Raw genomic sequence first — 22884 nt, forward strand, 5'->3', positions numbered from 1 at the left:
GCAGCCTTACAAGAGCACTTGTGGGCAGTAATATAGTTCAAGATAATACTGATAGTAGCTCAATGAATACTTGGTTTTGGTAGTCAGAGTACTTAAGTTTCCATTATTTTTAGTGCATCACCTCTCATATAAAAGAATGCGTATGGGCTTTCCAAACATAACTATTACTAATTATTAAAATAACTACCTTGTTGATTATGTAGCAATTTATGTTCAGTATTCAGAAAGAGAATATTTCCATGATATTTGGGATATTTGCCAGTGCTGAGTGCTGAGCAACTTGAAACCAGGACATGTCATACGGATTTTCTTCATTTTGAAAACGTGGTGGACTAATAAATCACTTTGCTTTTTTACAGGGATATATTGGTCCTGTTGGTCAAGAAGGCATTACGGGCCCAACTGGCAGGCCTGTAAGTTTCCCTTATCTTTTGGATAGTTTGGTTATTTCACCTACCTTTATTTTTAATAATCTGTTTTACAACTAGACGTATTTTGCCATTTGTCAACTGGTAGGACTGTCGTTGTAATATTACCATGCTGCCAAGCTAATGTATGTGATTTCAGCATCTGATACAAACAAGATGATGAAAAAAATCATTGTAATGGCATTCTACCAAAGTACAGTATACAGAGGACATCTCTACAGGAGCAGTAGACAAATCAAGGTGTAAACCAGCACCCTAACTGTCACCTGGATATTCATATTCAGCCTTAAGTCTGCAATGTTTCTAGAAAAAAAAATTATTGGTGTTTCTGATGACCTGTAGAGCTCCCTAGGTTTTCTGCAGTGGGACAGCTCTGCTCTCATCCCTGTTTCCATCCCTTGTCGCATTCCCTGTGCCAGAGGCAGAGCAGCATTCTGCAGGAGCACCTGCTGGCTCTATCTGCTACGTCCAGAGTGCCTGTCCCACCCATGTAAGATAGATATAGAAGCTTTTTTTATACCACCCAAGTTCCTCTGCCTGATCAACAAAACTTAGAGGGAATGAGAATGTTGAAAAATTTGAAATAATAATCCTCAAAATAACAGAAATCCATAATAAAAATAATAAATATGAATATTTAAAAGTGAAAAAGAAAGGGGAAGGAAAATGTTCTCCTATAATTAGAATATTCTTTCCACCTGCCGGGAAAAAGCATTTTAAGTCTTGTTGCATTCTTTTCATTGCCATTCAGGAGGAAAACTTTACAGTTATGTATACCAGTATAAAGGCTTTTAATAGACTTCATATTGAATGTAATAGTTTGCCATTATCATTCAGAAAGCATTAAAAGTTGAAGATTATTTATATGTGATATGAAATGCTGCCATCAAGATACAACATTCTTCCGGAGAATCGGAAGATTGCTACTGGCTTCAGAAACACAGTGTAAGTGGAAAGCTAGCAAAAAAATGCCATGGAGACAGAAAACCACTGTATACTGTGAGAAGAGAACTAATAGGCTAATAAAGCAGATATATGACTGATAGCTTTCTTCAGTGACAGAGTGCCATGTTTGGCTCTCAGCTCTTCAATAGTGAAACACTTATCTCCTCTTACAGTAGATCAAATTGAAGAGAGTACAGCTGATTGACAGGGAGAACGCTGACAGTTAAAATTACTGAGGAAAAAACATATCTACAACCTGAAGGAAACAATCAACTTTCCAAATAAAGGAATTACAAGATGTTTTCAAGTGATTTATTTTTCTAATAATGCAGAAAAATTAAAGCCCCAGAGCTGTAAATATTTCCACAGATGAGTTTGGACTTTTCATGGGATCAGTATACCTCTCTCACACATTAATTTGCTTATTTCAGTCCTAGAAGCCTAGAAAGCGTGCTGGCTTAACTACTTCTCTGTCTTACAGGGACCAAGAGGTGAAAAGGGCACAAGGGGTGAAATGGTAAGTTGAAACAACTTTTGTGCTTTTGTCCTCTTGGCTGTGATAAAAGTATTCGTGTGTTACACTGAATGTGTTTCTGCGTGCTCTGAATGCCAAACCTCCTGGTTGTGCTCCTGCAGAGTGCTGGCCAAGAAGGCTGGGACCCTGAGTTCAAAGCTGGACCTTTTCTTGTACGAGTTGGTTCACACAGGCATGCCTGATAAGTGTGTGCTGTCAGGCAATAGGGCCCTGATCATGTAGCAGTCACATACTCCAGATCTGTTACAGCTCAGTTCTAAAAGCAAAATCCTTTGTCACATTCATTGTCAATGCTCCAGTACCTCACAGCACAATGTGCGTACAATGCCACGTTCATGATGTCTACATCATCTCCTGTACAGGAGAAGTTCAGGAAAAACCCGGAGTTGAAGGTGGGTGTCTATGCAACATATGCTGACTATATTAGCAGTAGGCAGTACTGACGGGTAATGAAGTTTCACTCTCTGTTTTCAGTAAGACTAGTACATTCATTTTTGTATATTACTAAATGTTTGATTTTACTTAAAATTTGATAGAGCTAGTAAGGACTCCAATTAATGATGACTGTGCCAATTTATTATATTTACAGCAAATATGAATACAATGTTAGCTGATATCTATGACGTTACTTTATATGATAGATTTATAATTACTTCCTTTTTCAGTAACTGGCCAATGCGATCTTGTTCCTGTTCCTCTTACCCTGCCTTTTATCCCACCTCACTTTAAATCATTTGGTTTCTCATCTTACTGTATTTTGGTTTAAGCATCCACCTGTGTACAATTCCAACCTAATTGCCTTATAAAAGCTTTGAAAAATAAATCATAAAAACTCAAAATTAAAGAATTAAGGATTAGAATGAAGCTTGGTGTACATGTCTCAAGGACCTTTCCTCATTGATTTTAAGGGTCTTGAGGCAATTCCTATCTCAGAGTAAGAGGAAAACTAGGCTCTTAATTCGTACTACTATTAAACATCTCAACTGTGTTTTTCTCATCTTTTGTTCATAAGAATTTCTATGACAGCATAGAACTAAAAGCTGAGATTAAAAAAAGAAGAGGTGATTTCCTAAATCATTAATTAATTGCTTTCAAAATAATTTTTTTTTAATTAAATTTAAAAAAAATAAATTTTAATTTCTAAATTAATTTTTAAATTAAATAATTAAATTTTTAAAGTTTAATTTTAAACTGTACACAGTGGCATTAGTTTACAATATCTAGCCAAGAAGTTTTCAATATCTAGCCAAGAAAAGGATATATTTCCAACTATTTTCACAAACAAAGATGAGAAAATGATTTCCATCCAACTGTGTATTCTGAGATTGGATTTGCATCTTAAATTGTGTTGGTATTCTTCCTAGACTCACAAAGATTTTTACTTTTCTTTAAGAGTCCAAGTTTAGTTACAGTTTTTAGTCTGTCAGGGATATCAGTTCATTACTGGAAAGGAATGTTCTCTTATCCCCTGAAAAACACGGAATGTAAAATCATGCCTCCTTGTTTAGCTCAGTGGTGAACCAAGGTTCAGCTTCAGTAGGCTATTTCTGGAGAAAAATTGATAGTCAGGTTGAGAGTTTTTTGAAAAAAAAAAAATCAAAAATATTTTCGAATTCCTAATATTCATATCGCTTTGATTGAAACATTTAGAAAATCATGGAATGCTTTTTAGAGTATTGTTTCAGAATTCTGACATTTCTGAAAATGTTTTCATTTACCTGGGATTTTTTATTTCATTGCATGTCATTAATAATACATAATGGATGATAATATAGAATCATAAGATAATCCAGGTTGTTATGGATCTTGAGGTATTTCATGTCCAACCTCCTGTTTAATCAGCTTTGAGATAAAACCACATTGCTTAGCGTCTTGAAAACCTCCAGGAACGGAGATTAGATAATCTTTCTGGGCAAGTGTTACAGTGCTTGACTATCCTCAAAGTAAAATAATAATAATAATTATTATTATTATATGTATATATACATGCACAAGATGATAAAGCATAATCTGTAATTTTCTATTATGATCTTTTATCTTAGGTTTACAGTAATTAATAGCTGCTGCTACACTGTAATGGTATATCAGAGTATTGTACTGCAGGATGCTGCTATGATTTACCCATTCCAAGACACAGTGAAATAACATCAAAGTGACAGAAGTGATCAGGGAAAGCTTAATTATTTGGGATGACATTTTTTTCCTCTTTAAAATTATTTTTATTGATTTAAAATCATTATTTTACTTTGTTTCTTGGAAAATTTCAAAAGTTATGGAAAATATGGAAGTCCCTGGGATTGCTCATGTTTTCAAAGTTAAGCATGTGTATCATTGCATATAAAATCAGGGCCTTGTGGTATTAGAAAAAGATTAGAGTTTTGGCCTGTGGACTTCTGTACTAGCAATCAAATTGGGTGATTAAAGAATTAAAGAGCACACTAAAACTAGCATTTCTATTGTCTGCTTTTGTTATTATGAACTAGAATTATGCTCAGTATACTGGAGTTATACTGGAACCTTCCCACTTAAATTCTAGTATGATCAAAGGGTAAATTAAGTGGATTTGTAAAGGTAATCCTGCACATTCCAATGAAACATTCTGCAATTAGCTTAATTCATGGAAAGTGTAACTTAACCTTATTCTGTTGCTCTATAACAAACAGAGAGAACATTTATAACATCTCTACAGGATTTTCAACACGCTCAAGCAGTTTTGTTACGTTTTAAAGGCTTGTAAAAGTAATTGATATAGGCCTTTGAAGTTTGAATGCATTTAAGAAATCTAATATCCCTCCAAAGAAGTTTACTACAGTTAAAAAATAGCATTCACTATTTACCTTTTCTTCCACATGGATTTTATTGGCAAGGTGACAGTAAATCAAGAAAAATCACATTCGTCTTTCGCAAAATACCTTAAATTCATCGGAACAGTGCGCTTTTTGATTTTTGAAGTATTCAGTTCTGTCTCAAAAACCACTATAATTTTCAGCTGTTCCAGTCTCAAGATGTTGGAAGTCTTAAAATTGTGGCATATGCCAAGAATATAGAATATTAGATGAAGTATTCAGTCATCTGAAAAATCCACTGGAATTTCTAAATCTCAACACCCAGAGAACAAAGACAAGTATTCATCAGAGCAGTGGTTACTTAGGGACAAACTGCTGAAGACTTTGTGCCTTGCTTGACTCGGTGTTTGCATAATCAAGTACCGAACCAAGATAAACAAATATGTCCTCACACTGTCAGATTCTTCCTTCAAGTTTCTTTTTCACACTTTCTCTTTCATTTTATATTAAACATACTTCCCCAAGTATGATCATAGAGTTCAGTAACGCATCCACGTGGGACTGAAGGTATGCTGCAGCAGTCTCACAGCCCCTGAGTTTGCCGATCTGGTTCATTAAATGTGGAGGTCAGCTTTCTCAACTGGTATTCAACAGTGTAGCTCTGAAACCCAGTTAATTTGTATCACCCAAGGGTCTACAACAAGACAGTGAAGTGGATGTCATCCCTGAGAACTCATCCCTCATCAGTTTTGAAATAATGAATAACAGTAATAATATTTTATGCCTATGTAGTAGTAATGGGATTTTAAAGAAAACTTCAAGCTGGACAGTAATCAAAATCAGAGTAAAAAGGGAAATCTAGGTACTTGCCACAGAATCTACCAGGTTTTCTGTATTACTGAGTATTCTAAAATGACTTATCCTCTAATTTCCATTTTTCAATACTAATCATTGATGCCGTAATTAAATATCAGTACAAATTTACCAACAAAATGATTTAGAGTCCCTTATACAGTTACAGTTGTATGAAATGCAACTGATGCATCCTGACCATATTTATTTTGAAAGTTGACTTTTAGTCTACTAGTGTTTATGCCATCAATGTCATCTTAACTGTCAGAAGGCCATATCTCTAAACTCCCAGAAATAGCTTCAGTTTCAGTTCTCCCATAGAGCTTGCACAAAACATGGGTCTCAGTCTCGAAGTCATTTGTGGTCCCTTATCATAGCCTTGTTGGCACAGATCTGGTGCTAGGAATTACATGATGGCCCCCACTTTTCACAGCCTTCACTCTCCAGCACCTGAGCCCCTCTGGCATGGCCAGGGCAGGTGACGTGCAGGCACACTTAACCTCATGCAGTTGTGGAGGTCATCATAATCCCCTGTCAGATTTATTCCCAGGTGGCTACCATATGCTCTATTCTATGAGTATGTATAGGAATAGTAAAAAACGCAGCTGGTATTGTCTTAATATTGATAGATTTGGAGCCTCAGTGACTTAAATAAATTGCTCCTATGTACTTTGAAGTCTTCTTTATTTAAGTATACATAAATCAATGTAAGATTGAATCTGTTTTTGTCCATCTAGTCATTTCCAGCTGAACCAGCTGCCTCAGCTGGTGGCAGGTTGAAGCACAGCCCGAGTTCAGCAGTTGTAGCTTGCAGTGATACTCGCACAGATCTTGCTGTGAAATCTCACAGCAGGAATACTTCTTATTACTATATTAAGTGATTTACAACTTGATACCTCTTTGACTAAATTAGCTTCACAATATTCGCCAGCATTAGTTACCATGTCAAATAAGATTATTTCTCTTTTTACAGAGACTTAGCACTAGCATAACCGTATTGGTATAAGACTGTTTTTGCTGGAACAGCTCATTGTGCTTAAATAATTGGTACAATAAGTACTAGCTAAAGAGTGTTATGCTTAAATAAACTCAGTTATGTTAAATGGTTTTACTAATACATAATGCAGATCTGGTCTGTGCCTTTCATTCCTTCTCCTTTTTTGTATTAAGCCACTGCCAGTTATTCTTTCCCTTGTCATTGTTCTTGCTATTGTTTATGTTACAGCAGCTCCTAGAGGATTTAAGCATATAGAGACTGAAGAAGAGAATCTAACAGAGACAGAAGTATTACTGAATATTTACAGATATTCATAATCATTCTATCTCAGTGTGAATAGTTGTTCAGAGAAAGGCTAAATCAGACAGGGAGTTTATTTACATTTCATCCAACCCTGAGGCAAGACAAACTCAGGTATAAGACTATGTGCATTGTAGGCACTATAAACTAGGGAAAAGCAGCTGTTCCTTCTCTTCTCCTCCCCACTGTAACATCCTGCATACTAAAAAAATGTCTCTTAAGATCAGGAGCATGGGTGTAACTTCATTAATATGAAGGAAGCCTGCAATAACATTGTTAAAAATTAAAAATGAGCCTAACATGTTCTGGCTGAAAAGTGGCACTGCTAATAAATGGAGCTAATAAATGCCTAGTAGATATCTGTGGAGTCAAACAGTCAGTTTTTTACAACAATCTATAAATTTTTTTACAATGCATTTATGATCATTCATCCACTGTAGTACTTGTATCAGCAATATGCGCATAATGCTGCCACACTGTATATTAATAGCTTGTATAACTTATATACCACAGGTAATTGAATAAATAAGTTTTGGTAAACAGCCAACCCAGAAATTCTCACAGGTACAATCTCACATTAACAGAGTGTGGTACTTTAAGAATAATAACTAATAATCTACAGTTTTATCGAGACCTATATCAGAAACATTTTCACTTTTCTGTATGTATTGTGGCATTTTGTGATTAAATATGTATATTTATTTTATATATAAATATAAAAGTAGAAATGTTCATCTATAACCACTGCATTTCATTTCAATTTATTTCAGGGACCTCAGGGACCTCAGGGCCAGCCAGGGCCACCTGTAAGTGTATTAAAAATGCCTGTATTATTGTATTGTGATTGCATCAAACATGTAAAAAAATAAACATGTGAAGCACCTAATCTGTGATTTCTCCCATTTTCCAGGGACCACCTGGACCACCAGGACCAAGAGTAAGTACTGTAACTACCCGAACTACATATTGTATCCTCTGTTGAAGGTGAAAATACAGGATTGTCTTCAAATGCATTGCTTATTCTGTGACTGTAAGTGAAATGCAAATACATTTTTCTACAATTTCCCTTGCTACAGTAATACAGGTTTTGGACCTGCCACGTTACACTGTTGGCTTTGTTCTACCACACTGTTGAGTCCTTAACAGGCAATGTTCATGGGCACGCTCATATTTTTAATATGGGTTAACTCCATCATACTCTAAAAGGTTTTTCTGCTGTTCTGTATTTGAACACACAGAAAGACAGCAACAGAAAAGTTTGTGTTATTTCTGGCCCTGCTGTTCTTCCTATATACGGTTAGTCTGTTAAGGGATTGTGCCAGTTAAGACAAACTCAATATTTGAAGTGTTTTAAATCTGCGATGGTATATATAATCTGAGAACCAGAACCAACTGCAAGACCTAGTTGTTTGTATGGGTTTCTTAATTCTTTAAAAATAAATAAACCTGGTGTCTGCTATGTACATTGCACAAACTGTAGAGAATGAAGATACTATTTTAAAAGTAAGTTTTTACAATGAATTATTTTCTGAAAATGACAAAATTATGATCATCTGTATGCTTCTACAAGAATACTGAAAAATATACTTACCTGTAGTTTAGAATATTTCTATTCATTTTTTATGTTCTGAAATATCTTTTTTTATTTTTCAGAAACTTGTGGATATCAATGCTGCTGTTCAAGCTTTGATTGAGTCAAATGCTGCACTGCAGATGGAGGTAATGAATTTCAGTGTATTTACATTAACATTTACATATGCAATTATAAAGAGACTATTTGAGGAAATATCAGGGCTTTTTTAGAAAAACAATTTAAAACAAATCAATGATTACAAGCAATTACTGTAGAATATAATTAAACATGTTGAGATACATAGGATACAATTTAAACAGAGTTAAGGAAAAACAGCATCTCTATCTTTTCATCACAATTAGCAGTGATGGAAATGTACCAAATTATCACACATAGTGGACCGTAACTGTTCAGCTACAGATTATAGCAACATTTAGGCCCTGATCCAAAAAATACTGGCATACATACTTAATTTTATGCAAGTATGTGGTCTCATTGAGAAAAAAAAAAAACAAACCCTCCTTTCATTTGTGAAGTCAAATGTATTTGCATTTATTTTCCAGGATAAGTCTAAGAGTAGATTTCACTACTCAAAATCTAAAACTGATGCATATACTTTTATTTTTTCTTTTTCTCCCATATTCATATTTCTGTCAACGTGTTGTTGTTGTATTTGCATGATCTTCCACTGCCTGTAACTTCACTGCTCTGATAATTTTAATAAAATGCACTAACGTGTTTATTGGAATATGTTATTCTTACCCTGTTTTGTATGGCTGATGGCATATATTATAAATATTTTGCTTCTGTCTGGCTCTTCAATGGCCACTTGATGTTTACTGCATATACTGCTGTTGTGATACTTCTCTGTGGTAACACATTTGCTAATGGCCCCTGGCAGAGATACCAGAATACTGAAGTAACTTTACTAGATCACAGTACAGAGATATACAAAACGCTGCACTACCTTAGCAATTTACTGCACAGCATCAAGAACCCTCTTGGCACACGAGATAACCCAGCACGCATCTGCAGGGATTTGCTTAGCTGTGAACGTAAAGTGTCAGATGGTAAGTGTCCACTTTCATCAAAGCTTGAACATAACTAGGCTTTGAAATGCATTCCTGCCAAATGATATGTTCTATATCCAGATTTGGATGTGTAGATTTTTTTTTAGATTCTGTTGCAGTTTGTCGGTTATCTTTATTTTATCTTTATTTATGATACAATTTCTGGATTTTAGAGATTGAAGTATGTAGCTACCTAGTATTATATAGATATTTGATAGAGATTATATATAAAACAAACAAAAGCGTCCAGAAATTTTGAAAGTGAATCTCATTTTGTGATCAAAAGTTTTCTGAATATTTAGAGCCGACTTGGAATGAGTTTTGTGTGGATCAGATTCTAGATTACTAATGAGAAAATTGTATACAATAGACTACCACTGTCAGATACACTGATAGCTGTTGATATCTTAGAAGATGTTGAATCGATAATTCAAATCAAAAATAATTATTTAATGTGTAATGTCAATTCTGTGACATAATTCTCATTCTGAGTGGTTAATAAAATAAATACCTGTAAACATCCCTATTATCAAGTGTTAGCATTAACTAAAGAGGAAATGGGAAATGAAATTAGAGATCACAGGGAAATCCCTGTTCCTTAGCATAGGTAAGGACAAATCAGTTTTTCAAGATGAGCCTAACGCTAATTAGAACTGTGAACTAAAAAGATTTCCTTTAGGGCCACAGAGGTCACTGACACAGTTCTTCACTTCACAGGATTACACACAAATAAACTGGATGGCCCAGGCTCACCTATTTTCTAACCATAAATTCAGGGAAGCTAAATCCTACTCTAATTTACATGTGTCCTATTTCTTTTTGTGAACCAAATTCCATGGGTTCACAACAGTAAATTCTCCTTATTACTGTCACTAGCACATGTCATACAAAGTACCTGGTGGGAGAAAGAGAGTGGAAAAAGACAAGACCTTCGAGTTGCTGTGAGAGGAAAAGAATTTAGATTTCTGAATATATTCTGGGTATAAAGCCAAGGCCAAGGAAAAAGTTAAGTTTTCATACATAAAGAGCAGACTGCAAATGCCATTTATTCCCACTATTTAGCTGCAGAAAGAGAGGACGTTTTTGAAACCGTAACCGTATTCAGAAGTTATTGCATATGTAATCAGAACTGAATGGCTATGATAATTTTGCTCAGCATTCATTATTAATAGAATTATGGTAGTGGAAAGACTTTCATGTTCCCTTTCTATCTATTCCTCACTGAAGCTATGGTAATAATAAATCTAATGCTTGCCAAGAACTATGAATATTTTAGCAGCTCTTGTTTAGTAACAATTATAATTTGGGTTCATTTTCTATCTGGGATTATATACTAATAGGAAGATACTGGATTGACCCAAATATTGGCTGTCCTTCTGATGCCATTGAAGTTTACTGCAACTTCACTGCAGGTGGTCAGACATGTTTAACACCACCATCTGTGACAAAGGTATGCATTGCTTCCTGGGAGATTCTGTTTATGCTAAAACTTCAAGCAAACGATTGCTTGTTGACTACATGAGAAGATGTTAGATTTCAGGGGAGTGTGGAGTGTGGGGGCTGAACGGGCGTTATGTGCATCTTCGTGAAGGACGTGTTATATGGTCTGGTAAGGAAGTTGCAGAATACCTGGAGACGACGTATGTTACTGTAACTGTCACTTTCTTCATTTACTCATCTTCCATGCTGAAGGAATTCTTTCGTTTTGCTTTATACCTTTCTAAAAATAGCATAAAAATAAGCCTTAAATGCTTCTAAGCTACATTAGTAACTCATCACTCAGGGCAGCTACATGTGTAATGCTGACATCATTGCAATGGGAAGGAAAAAAAATTATCAATACTTTTCAACACCTAGCTACTGTTAAATGCCTTGTTAGGTAAAGACTGGTTTCCTTTATGTCATTAGTCCATGCTGCCCATTGCATGTGGTCCTTAAACCACTGGGAGTAGACATTTTATATTTATGCAGTTTTGCATATCTACTTCAGCCATCAAAGAGCATCAGAAATAACATAAAGCTCCGTATGCATTCCTACATTTGGAAGATTCCTGAATATGACCTAGTCTTGGAGAAATTCTTGTTGAGGATTGTATAACTGTATTTTCTGTCTAAAATCAAAGTATGCTTATAATTTTCAGGCTATTAACAGGATGTAGGTATCAACAGCCAGAACCTGTGGTCTAAGAAGACTAATTAGCAGAAAGGTGCAACTGCAGTTCAAGCACTGCTGCTGCTATTATCTTGTTTTGAATGACAAAATCCTTTGTCTCAGTTTCCTTATTTTAAAATAGCGTTTCCTGCCTAGCTATGTTTCAACTGTATTGTAAGCATTAGCAAATGTTTCTTTTTGAGCTTTGAAAATGTCCAGGGAAAGTTTCTTTTTGAAGTAAGCACTCTAACAGGACCTAATAGTTCTCCTGAAAACTACAAATGATGTTCTTCGGCACTGATCCCCATGTATAAACGTGTACGTGCTCCTATGTGTAAATACTGCACAAGTATATGCACGTCACTTCGTGTTGCAGTGGCCGTTTGGCATGGCCCAGCTATAAGTCTAACAGTGTGTTTCTTTTGGAACTTAGCTGGAATTTGGCGTTGGAAAAGTGCAGATGAACTTTCTTCATTTACTGAGCTCAGAAGCAACCCACAGCATCACAGTTCACTGTCTCAACACACCGATGTGGGAATTAAATGAGGCAGGTGGCCAGAAAACATCAGTTAGCTTCAAAGGCTGGAACGGTCAAGTATTTAAAGCAAATACGCTGCTCGAACCGAAGGTGCTGGTGGATGAATGCATGGTAAATACTTTTTAGCATTAGCATCATTAAAACCATAATGGAGTCACTGTTTAGGCAGTATTAACTTTCAGCAAATAATCTTTGAGAACAATTTTTTCCTGCTGTTGTGACAATCACTTAGATTTATATGCCTTGAAGCTTATTTCTTACATTGTTCTGCATATTTATGCATACACCAACCTTTTGATATTCAGTACAACATCTACTCAAGTACAAAAGCAATTCCAGTAGTATGGAGCTTGTACTTGTTGTTCACATTAAATAACAAATATTTTAAGACTCTACTAAGACTCTGAAGAGAGGTGGAAACAGAAATAAGGAGGTCCTCGAGGGAATTTTAGGAATGGTTACTCTCAAAATGAAAATTCAGACTTAATGATAGTTCGCTTGAGGTTATATAACACAAAATCTCAGTTTTGAAGAAGCTGGTAATTATTTTTGGACAGCTAATTATCATTAAATTAATTGACTATGAGTCAATTATTTTTTTTCAAGGTGAATTTAGCAAGAGATCTAAGAAGCTGTATGAGCCCAGGGCTTCTTGCAAAGTGGCAGGCTCTCTCCCCTGAGCCCTGTTGCACTGCGTCTTAATCTGCCCCAGCTGTATTCTGTAGCAGGCTGAGAAGTCACAGTTTCGCCATGAGTGCCTGTGATTTTCTGTGGGAGAAATGGCATTTGTTACATTACACAGTTTCTTTATGAACTGCTGGGAGAAGAAATGTTTCTGTACATTTCTCCCCTCACTCCTTAAGCACAGCTTCCATTTGTGTTTTGAACCTCATCTTTGATATGAATTTAATATTCTGCTTCTGTGTGTTGCAGGTTCAAGATGGCAGCTGGCATAAGACACAGTTCGTCTTTCACACTCAGGACACTAATCAGCTTCCAGTTGTTCAAGTTAACACACTTCCTCATCTCAAACCAGGGCAGCAGCACTTCATAGAAAGTGGTTCAGTGTGCTTCCTTTAAAGGTTCTGTCCTGGTTCTTTTTGCATCAGCACGGAATTGCTGCACAGATTGAGTGCAAGAGTAATGACCTATTATAGGCAGAATTGCTATGAAACTGAAGATTCATTTTGAACAGTGTTGGTTAAAGAACTTCGGGAAGAAAAGACTTCCTCCTATGGAGAAATGGCATTTCAAAATAAAGAAAAGAAAGAAAGAGAAGACTACAACAATTTTCCTAAAGTATTTAAATCTCTTTTTAATACTGGTTGGTGCTTTCTTGCATAATTTCCTGAAATTGAATATCTGAGCATGGAATTTTTAAGGACCTCTAGTGTTCTTGGCAATCTGTTTAACAGCACTGCAAAAAAACACCCCAAGGAAAGCTGGAGACATACAATACTAAGGAGCAATACTGGCTAATGCTCCTAAATGTGCAATAGCTTATATATGAAAAGTGAATTATGCCACAGTACAATACATCCTCTTTTCTTAAACATAAGGTTTTGTTATAGTCCTTTGTGGACACATTCATCTTAACAGATGGCACACTACCTCTTATGTGTTTCCTGTCTGTGTTGCCTTGGTGCTCTTCATAACACAAGGTGCTGGTGGCCTTAACAGAGATTATTTGAGTCCCTTTCTATCTTTCAGACTGTATGTGCTGGTTACATCAGGATATGTTTCTGTTGTCAAGGTACTTATTTTAAATCGTTGGTCACATACTTCACTACAATTAGAACATTATTTATGTGGATTTCTTGTTTAAAATATTTTTATGTACTATTGCAGAAATGGTATATAAGACAGCACGTTGTATATGATGCATATAGTCAGAACAGTTAGCTTTACAACCATTGTAAAAGTTGTTGTTAGATGAGCTACCTGCAGTAGTTTTGAGTTTTAGATTCTGAATGCCAAAGGCATCTTAAGATGATGATATATTGTGTATAGATTTTGTAACTTGTTAAACAAATTACTACAGCATGTCTTCTGAAAGACTGCTGTTAAATTATAATCAACATTTCATCAATTTAGAAATTTCATTTTTTTGCAATATTATTAGATCATTTGTTTCCTTAAATTAAGCCTAAAATGTTCAACCATCTTTATTAAAAACAAACAAACAAAAAACAATTTTACCATTAGGAAAAGCACTCTTTTATAACTCTTTTATAACGACATATCTATTTTCAATCCAAAGTCTACTGAGGAAGATGGCAGATAAGTGGAAAATGATACCAAACCATACTGCAAAGCAGGGAAGTGTTCAAACAACTGGTTTAATTGTCTTGATCCACAGGAAAGCATACTTAAGCTATAATAAAATAAGCTTCCAAACTGTCCGTTTGTCTTTTACTATTTTGTTTTGATACTGTATAGTTCATTCTCAGCAATGATGGAAATCCTCTAGAAGGGTACTTTTTAGGTGCTAGTGCTTTGTTTTCCAAGGGGAAATGCCATGGAATATTGCACAAGTATTTACTTTTTACAAGGAAAAGTACATGTACATCCTATGTTTTTGATTAAAGCATTGCTTTTGTTCCCTGTGAGAAAATCTGATCAAAGACTGTGTAAGATCACTGAATGACAATAAAGGTTATAGAAAATTCCTTCCTGTTGCTTTTGCATTTTCAAGATTGCTAGTTTTGCCAGCATCACTTGGCGTTTGCTCTTAGTTTGTCTTTGGAGCTGATGTGATAAATATATGTATATATAGTAAGAATGTTAGAAAATGTTCTGCTTCATGTGTATTTTTTAATCTTATTGCCTTACTTTTGGAAATTATTTATAGCCTGTATTTGTTTTCTCTTAGTTTCTATCAGAAATCATCTATTTTAAAAACACATATCTTAAAGTATTATTAGTCTGCTCAGATGTAAATATCTTCATATCTGTGATTGAGTCAAAACTGCAAATCCCATGCCAATGGCACGAAGACTTTGTGCACCGGGCCACTACCGGACAGTAATGTACTGTGGTGCTTGAGGTGGGAGGCTGCCAGAAACAGTTGGTTGAAAGCATCCTTTTTGACAGTGTACTATTACATTGTGCAGCATGAGTTTCGGAAAGCCGCTTGCCTACAGCCACCTGAGCTCTTCAAAGCATTCCCAGGAGCTCTGGCACAACTCTGTCCCATAGTGTTGTGAAGGTACCTTCCCTCAGCTGTTAATTGTTGATGGTTGGAGGCAATCGTCTCCTTTGTTACCCTGAATTTTAGAGCGAACCCTGACCTAGACTACGGCTGTGTGTCAGAACCCTGCTGTCCCTGCTGAGGCAGGGAGGATTTCCACCTGGGAGGGCCGCAGAGGCCGCCGCGAGCCGCCAGGCGGCGCCGCCGGCCGGGGGAAGGCCTCGGCCGGGCTCGCCCCGTCGGGCCCCGCGTGCGGAGGCGGCGCCGCGCAGCCATGGCGGGGCAGGGCGGCCCCGGGAGCCCCGGGCGGGCGGCCGGGGGGCGAAAGATGTCCCTGCAGAGGTAGGGGCGCGGGGACGGGGCGGCCTCGCAGCCCCCGGGCTGCGCCCTCGGTTCCCCTCGCGGCCGCGGCCCGGCCCGGGGGGCGCCTTCCGTCCCGGGGGCTCCGGGGCCGCCGCGGGGAGGCTGCGGCCCGCGTGCGACCTGCGGCGGCCTCTCCCCACCGCGAGGCCGCTGCTCCGGGCCGGGCCTGCCCAGCGGGGTCCGAGCCCTTCGGCGCCGCCCTGCGCCGGGCATCCTCGCTCCTGCCGCCGCGCCTGGGAGGGAGGAGCGGCGGTGCGGCGCCGTGCGGCCGGCCTGGCTGCCCGACAGGGTGCGGGGCGGCTGGGCAGCGGGCAGGGGCTGGGAGGCACCCCCAGGAGGCACCAGGTTTGGTCTCTGCCAGCTCGTGTTGGTTGCAGCGGAGGAGTATTTAAGATGTGACAAAGTAATAGGAAGCTCAGGGTAATGGCTGTTTCAGGCTCTGTTTCGCAGGGCGTGCAGCACTCGTCGTGCTCACCTTCTCCTCTTAAAAAGAGGGGAGATGTCATTTTTGTACCGGCCTAGTTAAAAAGCAGGAGGCTGTGTGTGCGGAGGGGAGCACAGCGAGGCTGTGTTTAGTAGCGGGGTTTGTAGGGCTTGCCCGTTGTGCCTGTGGTGGGTGCCCTCAACACGGGCCGGCCCGGCGGCCAGCCGGCACTTCTGCTGGCTCTGTCAGCATGGGTTGCCTGCCCTGCTGGGGAAAGGAGGTGTGCAGGTCATAGTGTGAATCCCAGACACTGATGCACCCAGTTTTAGACAGATGAAAAGTAATAATGCACATTATGAGTAATATAAATGCAGAAAGCCATTGATAGAGCAGGCTGCAAAGCATAAAGTGATGCAGCCTTGCTGTGCTTCCAGCCCTGCATTAGCTTGGTATTCCTCAAAGTATCTCTGCAGTGCATTTTAATATCGGTAGGACCCCGCTACGTGTTTGGAGATATTCACCGTAGCTCATGTTGCTGTGTCCACTAGCTTATCAAATCCAAGCTACCCGTGCTTTCTCTCTCTCCTTTCAAGGTTCAGGTAACGTTATCCAAACGTGACAGCTGATGGCACCGTGCCTGCCTGTTGGGTGGTGCCCTCCCAAGCCACTGCCAGCTGGGCACAAAGCTGCCACTTTCCTAAGAGATGTTTTCTGCTTCTTTCAGATGTGAAACATGTAGTGAAGAGGAAGCTAAGTACAGATGTCCGCGATGCATGAAATATTCGTGCAGGTATCTGTTATCTAAATTAAGCTGTTACGTTTCTTTTGCTGAGTGTGGCGTATTAATGGTTCTTTTTTGTGTCGTTTCAGTCTATCGTGTGTAAAGAAGCATAAGCTTGCACTGAGCTGTAATGGAGTCAGGGATAAAACATCATTTATCTCTGTAAATGAATTTACCGATTTGAACCTTCTGAGCGGTAAGAATATTCCATGTGCTTTTTAAAATTCACCATTTGTAGTAGGTTAGCACTACGTTTTTTTTCTATTCTGTTTTTTGCTTTCAGATTACCGTTTCCTGGAAGATGTAGGAAGGACAGCTGATGCTGCTGCTCGAGATCTTTCTGTGCATAGGCCAACAACAAATAAATTTGTAAGTTTTAAATTAGCAGCTTGGCCTGTTGGAGATAGGGTTGACTACCTTTACATTCCCACTGAGACAGTCCCAGTCCAGATTTCAGAGCTGATACCTTTACTGTGAAGGTATGGATGACCCTGGATTTTAGAGCCAGAAATCAGAAAGGTCTCCAGGTTTATGTAGTAGTAGTACCGATGGCTACATCCAGTTGCTTAGAAGAATAAATTGCTAACAGTCTGTGCATTCTTAAAATACTTGATGCGTGGCTGTTCTCCTGGGTTGAGAATGACAGATGTGTATTAAGAGAGCCTGATTGCTCCTTTCTACCTCCACAACTTTTCTGAATTTTTACATACAATATTCCCATGTAAACAACATGGGGTTTTTTGGCATTTTTTTGCCTAAAAAGTTTTACATGCTTCCCCATTTACCAAACCAAGATAACTAGAGTTCTGCAAAGAATAAATCTAAGCAACTGTGAAGTAAAAGCTAACGTGCTAAAGATGAGAGGCGATTTTTCTTGAAACTGCTCCAGTTCCAGTAGAGCATCAATGAGATCATGGAATTAGATGTCATTTCCTAAAAGACCTATGACAGAACAGGGAAGACCAAGATCAAGAAGTATAAAAACCAAAATGCACTCCAAAATAAGTTGTCTCATTTGTGTGTCAGAAAAAGGCATAAGGGCCCTGTTTTCCAATCCTGTGAAGATACTTTTTAATATAGTATTCAACTTCTCAGTTGGAGAGAATTCATGTTGTTTTTTTACTGCCAAGTAGATTTGAAGTCTTCTCTGTCTCTTAAGCTGCTGTCATACTCTGTATTATAACCATGTCTTGAAAATGTGCGTTGAAGATGGTGAAATGCTCCAGAGGCAGCAGTTTTTAGGCGTCTTTACAGGATGATATCCTTCATGCTACCTTCAGACAGGAATTTATTAGAGTGGCTAAGTTGTTGCTTGTGTGTCCCATCCACTAGCAGGGTTGTAGCTCAAAACCCAGCTCTGTGGATGGTTTTACACCCACACTGGTTGTTTGTGACTTTCACGGTATGTTGAAGAGCTTTAACTGGAAAAGAAAAGAGGTCATTGGCATGTTGTTCTTAACTGTGGAAAACTTCACCTGAAAATGTTTCAGGTAGTGTCCATTCTTGCTTTATTGACTTTCTCATTCACAATGTTTTGTTTTTTTTTTTCCAAAAGTCGAAGTTCTACATTAAATGTGGCCTTTTCTGTAATGTCCTCATAATTCCTTTATGATTTACTCTTCATTTTTTATTTTAATGTTCCAGCTTTGTGTATATTGTTCGTATTCAAAAAAATGTATTTTTATTTTTTGCTAGATAAATTACTTGCGAAACAGAGCTCGAAGGCATAATATCAACCTGAAGACACTGCCCATTGGATTTACAAAAAGAAGAGAAAATTCAACCATCTTCAATAAGAAGTGAGTCTTCAGTCGGTTAGTCAGCAATGTTTTGCTTTTGCTGAACCCATAATGATGGGAGTCTAAATTCATACTGATATGCTTGCTTTTAAAATCTGTTATGCTTTTTTTCTTTTTACAAAAGCTATTTAGATTTAATATTTCCTGCTGCAGTTTTTCATTTTTAGTCTCATTGAGCTCAGTTTTATAGCTTACACAATTCATGTTTTATTTTGAAAAATACCAGCGTTAAGTAGGAGGAGAAGGAGGAATTAGTACTGTTGTGATTTTCGTTTGTTAAATGGGATTCTGAAGGTTTTGGGGGGTTTTGTTGTTGGAAGAAGAAAACATTCCTTTAAAGGTTTACAGTAGAATATTGATGTAGAATGGTTGCTGAAAATTCCTCTCTCTGAAAATAGCTGTCTTTAAGTCTGAAAGGGGTGCTGCCAGTCCATCTACCTGCTGCATGCCATCTTAGGGTTGACGTATGTTGTAGCATGTGCACAGCTTAGACAACTGCAGACAGACAGATATGAAGTCAGGAAGAAGGCTAAGATTAAGAAGACTTTAGACGTGCTTTCTTTTATCTACTCTTGTAGGTTTTCTCTGGTATCCAGACTTTGTGTGTAAAGCATTTTTGTTTGTTTGTTTTCGGGGTTTTTTTGTTTGTTTTTTTTTTTTACTATGAAAAAAGTACTGCAGAGTACTCTGTTACGACAAGAAACAGATCACGTTCAGCTTGAAGATCTGTGCTTCTTACAGTAATTAGATGTGTTGGCTATCCCTGCTGGCTCCTCCTCTTCTGTTCTTCGTATTCTTAGTTCTGGTGGCAAGTTCTGGTTTCAGTGTGCATTTTTCCCTCTGTTCTTGTGACTCACAAACCACGATCTAAGGAGCGGTGGCTGGAAGGGGTGAGGTGCCTGTGGCTGGGGAGCAGCCACCAGGTGTCTCTCTCTAATAACCAACCTGAAAAGCTGCTCAGCACACTTCCCAGTATCATCTCGTCTCATCTCTGCCATTCTGAGACACGAGCTTTTTTTTTTTTTTTTTAACACAAATATCGTAATTTTTAGCAGAACGTAAGGCATAGAAAGTTGTAGAAGTGTAACCTTTAACAGTTACATAATTTGCAAGCTCTGCCAGAGCAAATCCATGACAGACCCGTGGAAAGAAAGGAAATTTGGGGTGTTTTCTCCATCACTGGGGATCTCTCTAGCCACATGAGCAGAGGCTGTCTGCCTCTGTACTGCCTTCCTTTGCTTTGGCCACACATTCAGCCTTCTACAGATAACTTGTGCTGGGCTCATACTATTGAAGTATCTCAGGCCGAGCTGCGGCGTTTCCTCAGTGTTGTGGATAAAACAAAATGGGCATCCCTGGCAGTACAGGGTAAGGGAGTCGTGTTACAGAGCCAGAGCAAGGGCAGAAGGCCCAGAGATGCTGGGATCAGCAGCTTGGTATCTAAAGACAGAAGAACAGAAGAGGCACAGATGCAGGGATTTTGACCCTATTGGTAGGATCCCGGGCACAGTGCAATCCTGTGCTGACAGAAATTTGCCTTCAGGTAGCATGTTCTTCAGTTCTTTTTCTCTAGAAAGTTTTTTTGGGTAGGTACTGAAATGTACCTTCTGTTGATAACGGATGAAGCTTTAAGCAGGTTACAGTTTCACGTGTTTCTGTTGTTTAACAATAGCAGATTTAAAACCTAAAAGGATGGGGCAAAGAAAGTGACATTGGCAAATAGGTATGGAAGTATCTCACAGGCCGTCTGGGATGATGCCTTATTGTTTTGTCAACTGTGAGGTCCTGGGGTGTTTTTTTGTGGTTGATTTGGAATGTTATCCTTTCCGGGGCTTTCAGATCCCAGCAGAAAGAACATGGTAACGTTCTCTGTCCTAAGAGGATAGGAAGTAACCCTCTGCTTCCTGCACATGCTGCCCAAGGGAATGGGGCATGCTCTGTGATAACTACAAGAAGGACGTTTCCTCTCTGGTGCTGCTACTGTTCACCCAGCAGTAGGCTGTTTGAATTCAGTGATGTAGATTAAAAACTAATTATTTTTAATTTTATTTTCTGTAATTGGCACGTTTTGCCTGCGCCTTCTGTGGGTGCCTGAGGAATCAAACCCAAGGTTTGATCGAACCAAAAAGTATCAGCCATTTGATACCCGTCCCGTGTGATTTCATGATATGACCCCTAACTTTTGTTGAATGTTACATCCAAGTGGGGTAAAGCTGTGCAAATAGTTGCTTTCTATGAGTTTAACACCTGATTCTTGTCAGGCTCTGGTGTGTCTGCACTTCGGTAGCACTGAACCCCTTCTCACGCTGTTTGTCTGTCGGGGTTTGTGGAGGGGTTGCTCTGGAGGGTGCAGACTGGAAGCTGTGCTGCATATGTGTGTGGAGAGCTGAGAATCTTCTCTGATGTCTTCTTCACACTCTCCGTGGGAGCCAAGCTGTTAGGCTATACAAGGCAGGAATGAAAGTAATCCAAAACTAGGAAGTACAAGATGTATTCTTGTGTCATCCCCTGCCCCTGCCAGCTCTGGAGGACAAATCAGTGGTTGTTTAGATGTGTTAACCAGACTCTTCATTTCCCAGTTTCCATTAGTTGGTTGTTTCCATTAGCATTGTGAAAGCATACGTGCCAGTGCTGGGTAACACACGGGTTAGATTAACTTGCAGTATCAAGCAATCCAGATACCGGAGGGTCAGTAGAGAGTGGAGGTTGAGTCCAGGTTGTGAACTCCTGCCTGTAGGCCTTCTGACTTGCAGGTGGTTTAGGCCACCTTATTTGCAAATTCTTTTTAATGCACTGCTTCATCGTACCTTTGCTGTAGTGCCCTCATTTTCCAATAGAAGTGCTGGTTCCCCTTCTGGAAGAGGTGCTGCCATGGAATTGGGGTGCGCTGCTGTGACAGGGAGCCTTCGGGAGAGGGCTGCAGGGTGTGACCAGGCCGGGCAGCAAGAGGGGAGCTCCAGCCAGCAGGGCACACGGGAGGAGCAGGGGGAGCTTGCAGCTTGTGCCTATTGCATCCTCAGCAGGAGCCGATTTCAGCAACGAGAAGCTGAGGTGGGGCAGTGCAGCTCCACTCCCTCGGCTCTGCAGTCTGCAGCCCTGCTCAGCCCCCCTCTGCTGCTTGTCTGCCTGGGCACCTCCACCCTGCCTCATCCCGTCTGCGCACAGCACCCCTGCACGGAACCTGTGGAGACTTGGAGATGGGAAGGAGGGATGCAGCTCCCCCCAGGTGGGAGGCGTTCCTGCAGGTTGGGAACCTCTGATCACGTCGTGTACGTGGGAGAGGAGGGGATCCTCTCCTTTGTCTCTCTTCTTTGATTTAGTAGTGTGAATAAAATCTGGTGTGGAGGCTTGGGATTAGTAGTAGGTGATAGTTAGTGCTGTGGAAGTTACTTCTGAGGTGCTTATGAAAGCCCTAAAATGTCAAGTCTTTAATCCTCAACTAGGTAAAGATAATCAGCATGAATTTTTTGAAGTGTTGCTGATCTTGAGAATTTACCAAGAAGTTACATGAGCAGGTTTTGGGGCTCCTATTACACTGCTGGAGCCCTTAAGCTTGAATTTAGTTGTTACTTAGTACTGAGGGCAGGATCTGTGTGCATTTCTGCAAATCAGTAGCTTTCCAAATATCCCCATGTCAAAATGAATAGCTACTGAGTTTTGTAGCTGACATTTTTTTACTTTTTTTTATTTTAGCAACTGAAATTTTTTATTCTCATAGTGAGTCTGATGCTCATTTTGTTTACTTGCAGAAGTTAAAGAGGACAGTAGTTTTTTGGGGTTTTTTTGAGAATTACAGTTTGGGTTACTCACTCAGCCTTAGCAGCATCCCCTTGCCTTACCCAGGACTCTCAGTTCAAGCCTATCGTGTTTGATTATTGCAACACAGGCGGTTAGTAACATCTCCTGCTGTTGTGAGGCCCCCTTGTAGAAGACCATATGTGCTACAGCGGAAGTGCGCTTCAGTTTCTTCATCGATTGTCATGCTGTTTACTGTAACTAGGAAACATTTGAACTTTCAGGAGAAATATTTCATTGTTTTATTGTTTATACATCAAATCCAGGAATAAGCTTAATGAAGTTTCAACAAAATGGAGACATCCTCTTTTGTGTGCTGCTGCTAGAAGTACAGCAGCAGTCATTTTGGCACTAGG

The 22884-nt window shown here is 39.1% G+C and overlaps 2 protein-coding genes across 2 annotated transcripts in view; both read left to right on the plus strand.

Moving 5' to 3' along the window:
• Positions 1–14845, plus strand: part of COL24A1 (collagen type XXIV alpha 1 chain) — a 135103-nt gene extending 120258 nt beyond the window's left edge. The window contains exons 52-60 of the mRNA XM_035537455.1: positions 360–413; positions 1855–1890; positions 7614–7649; positions 7754–7780; positions 8497–8562; positions 9318–9490; positions 10831–10936; positions 12072–12287; positions 13110–14845. Of these exons, the coding sequence (XP_035393348.1) occupies positions 360–413; positions 1855–1890; positions 7614–7649; positions 7754–7780; positions 8497–8562; positions 9318–9490; positions 10831–10936; positions 12072–12287; positions 13110–13256 (861 nt within the window). The 3' untranslated portion in view covers positions 13257–14845. The remainder of the gene's footprint in view (positions 1–359; positions 414–1854; positions 1891–7613; positions 7650–7753; positions 7781–8496; positions 8563–9317; positions 9491–10830; positions 10937–12071; positions 12288–13109) is intronic.
• A 749-nt stretch (positions 14846–15594) lies between these two features.
• The window catches only part of ZNHIT6 (zinc finger HIT-type containing 6), a 33711-nt gene continuing 26421 nt past the window's right edge, over positions 15595–22884 (plus strand). Inside the window, exons 1-5 of the mRNA XM_050712161.1 lie at positions 15595–15708; positions 16878–16943; positions 17024–17130; positions 17218–17303; positions 18630–18733. Of these exons, the coding sequence (XP_050568118.1) occupies positions 15641–15708; positions 16878–16943; positions 17024–17130; positions 17218–17303; positions 18630–18733 (431 nt within the window). The 5' untranslated portion in view covers positions 15595–15640. The remainder of the gene's footprint in view (positions 15709–16877; positions 16944–17023; positions 17131–17217; positions 17304–18629; positions 18734–22884) is intronic.

The sequence above is a fragment of the Cygnus atratus genome, chromosome 8 (assembly GCF_013377495.2).
Source record: "Cygnus atratus isolate AKBS03 ecotype Queensland, Australia chromosome 8, CAtr_DNAZoo_HiC_assembly, whole genome shotgun sequence".
Classification (NCBI taxonomy): domain Eukaryota; kingdom Metazoa; phylum Chordata; class Aves; order Anseriformes; family Anatidae; genus Cygnus; species Cygnus atratus.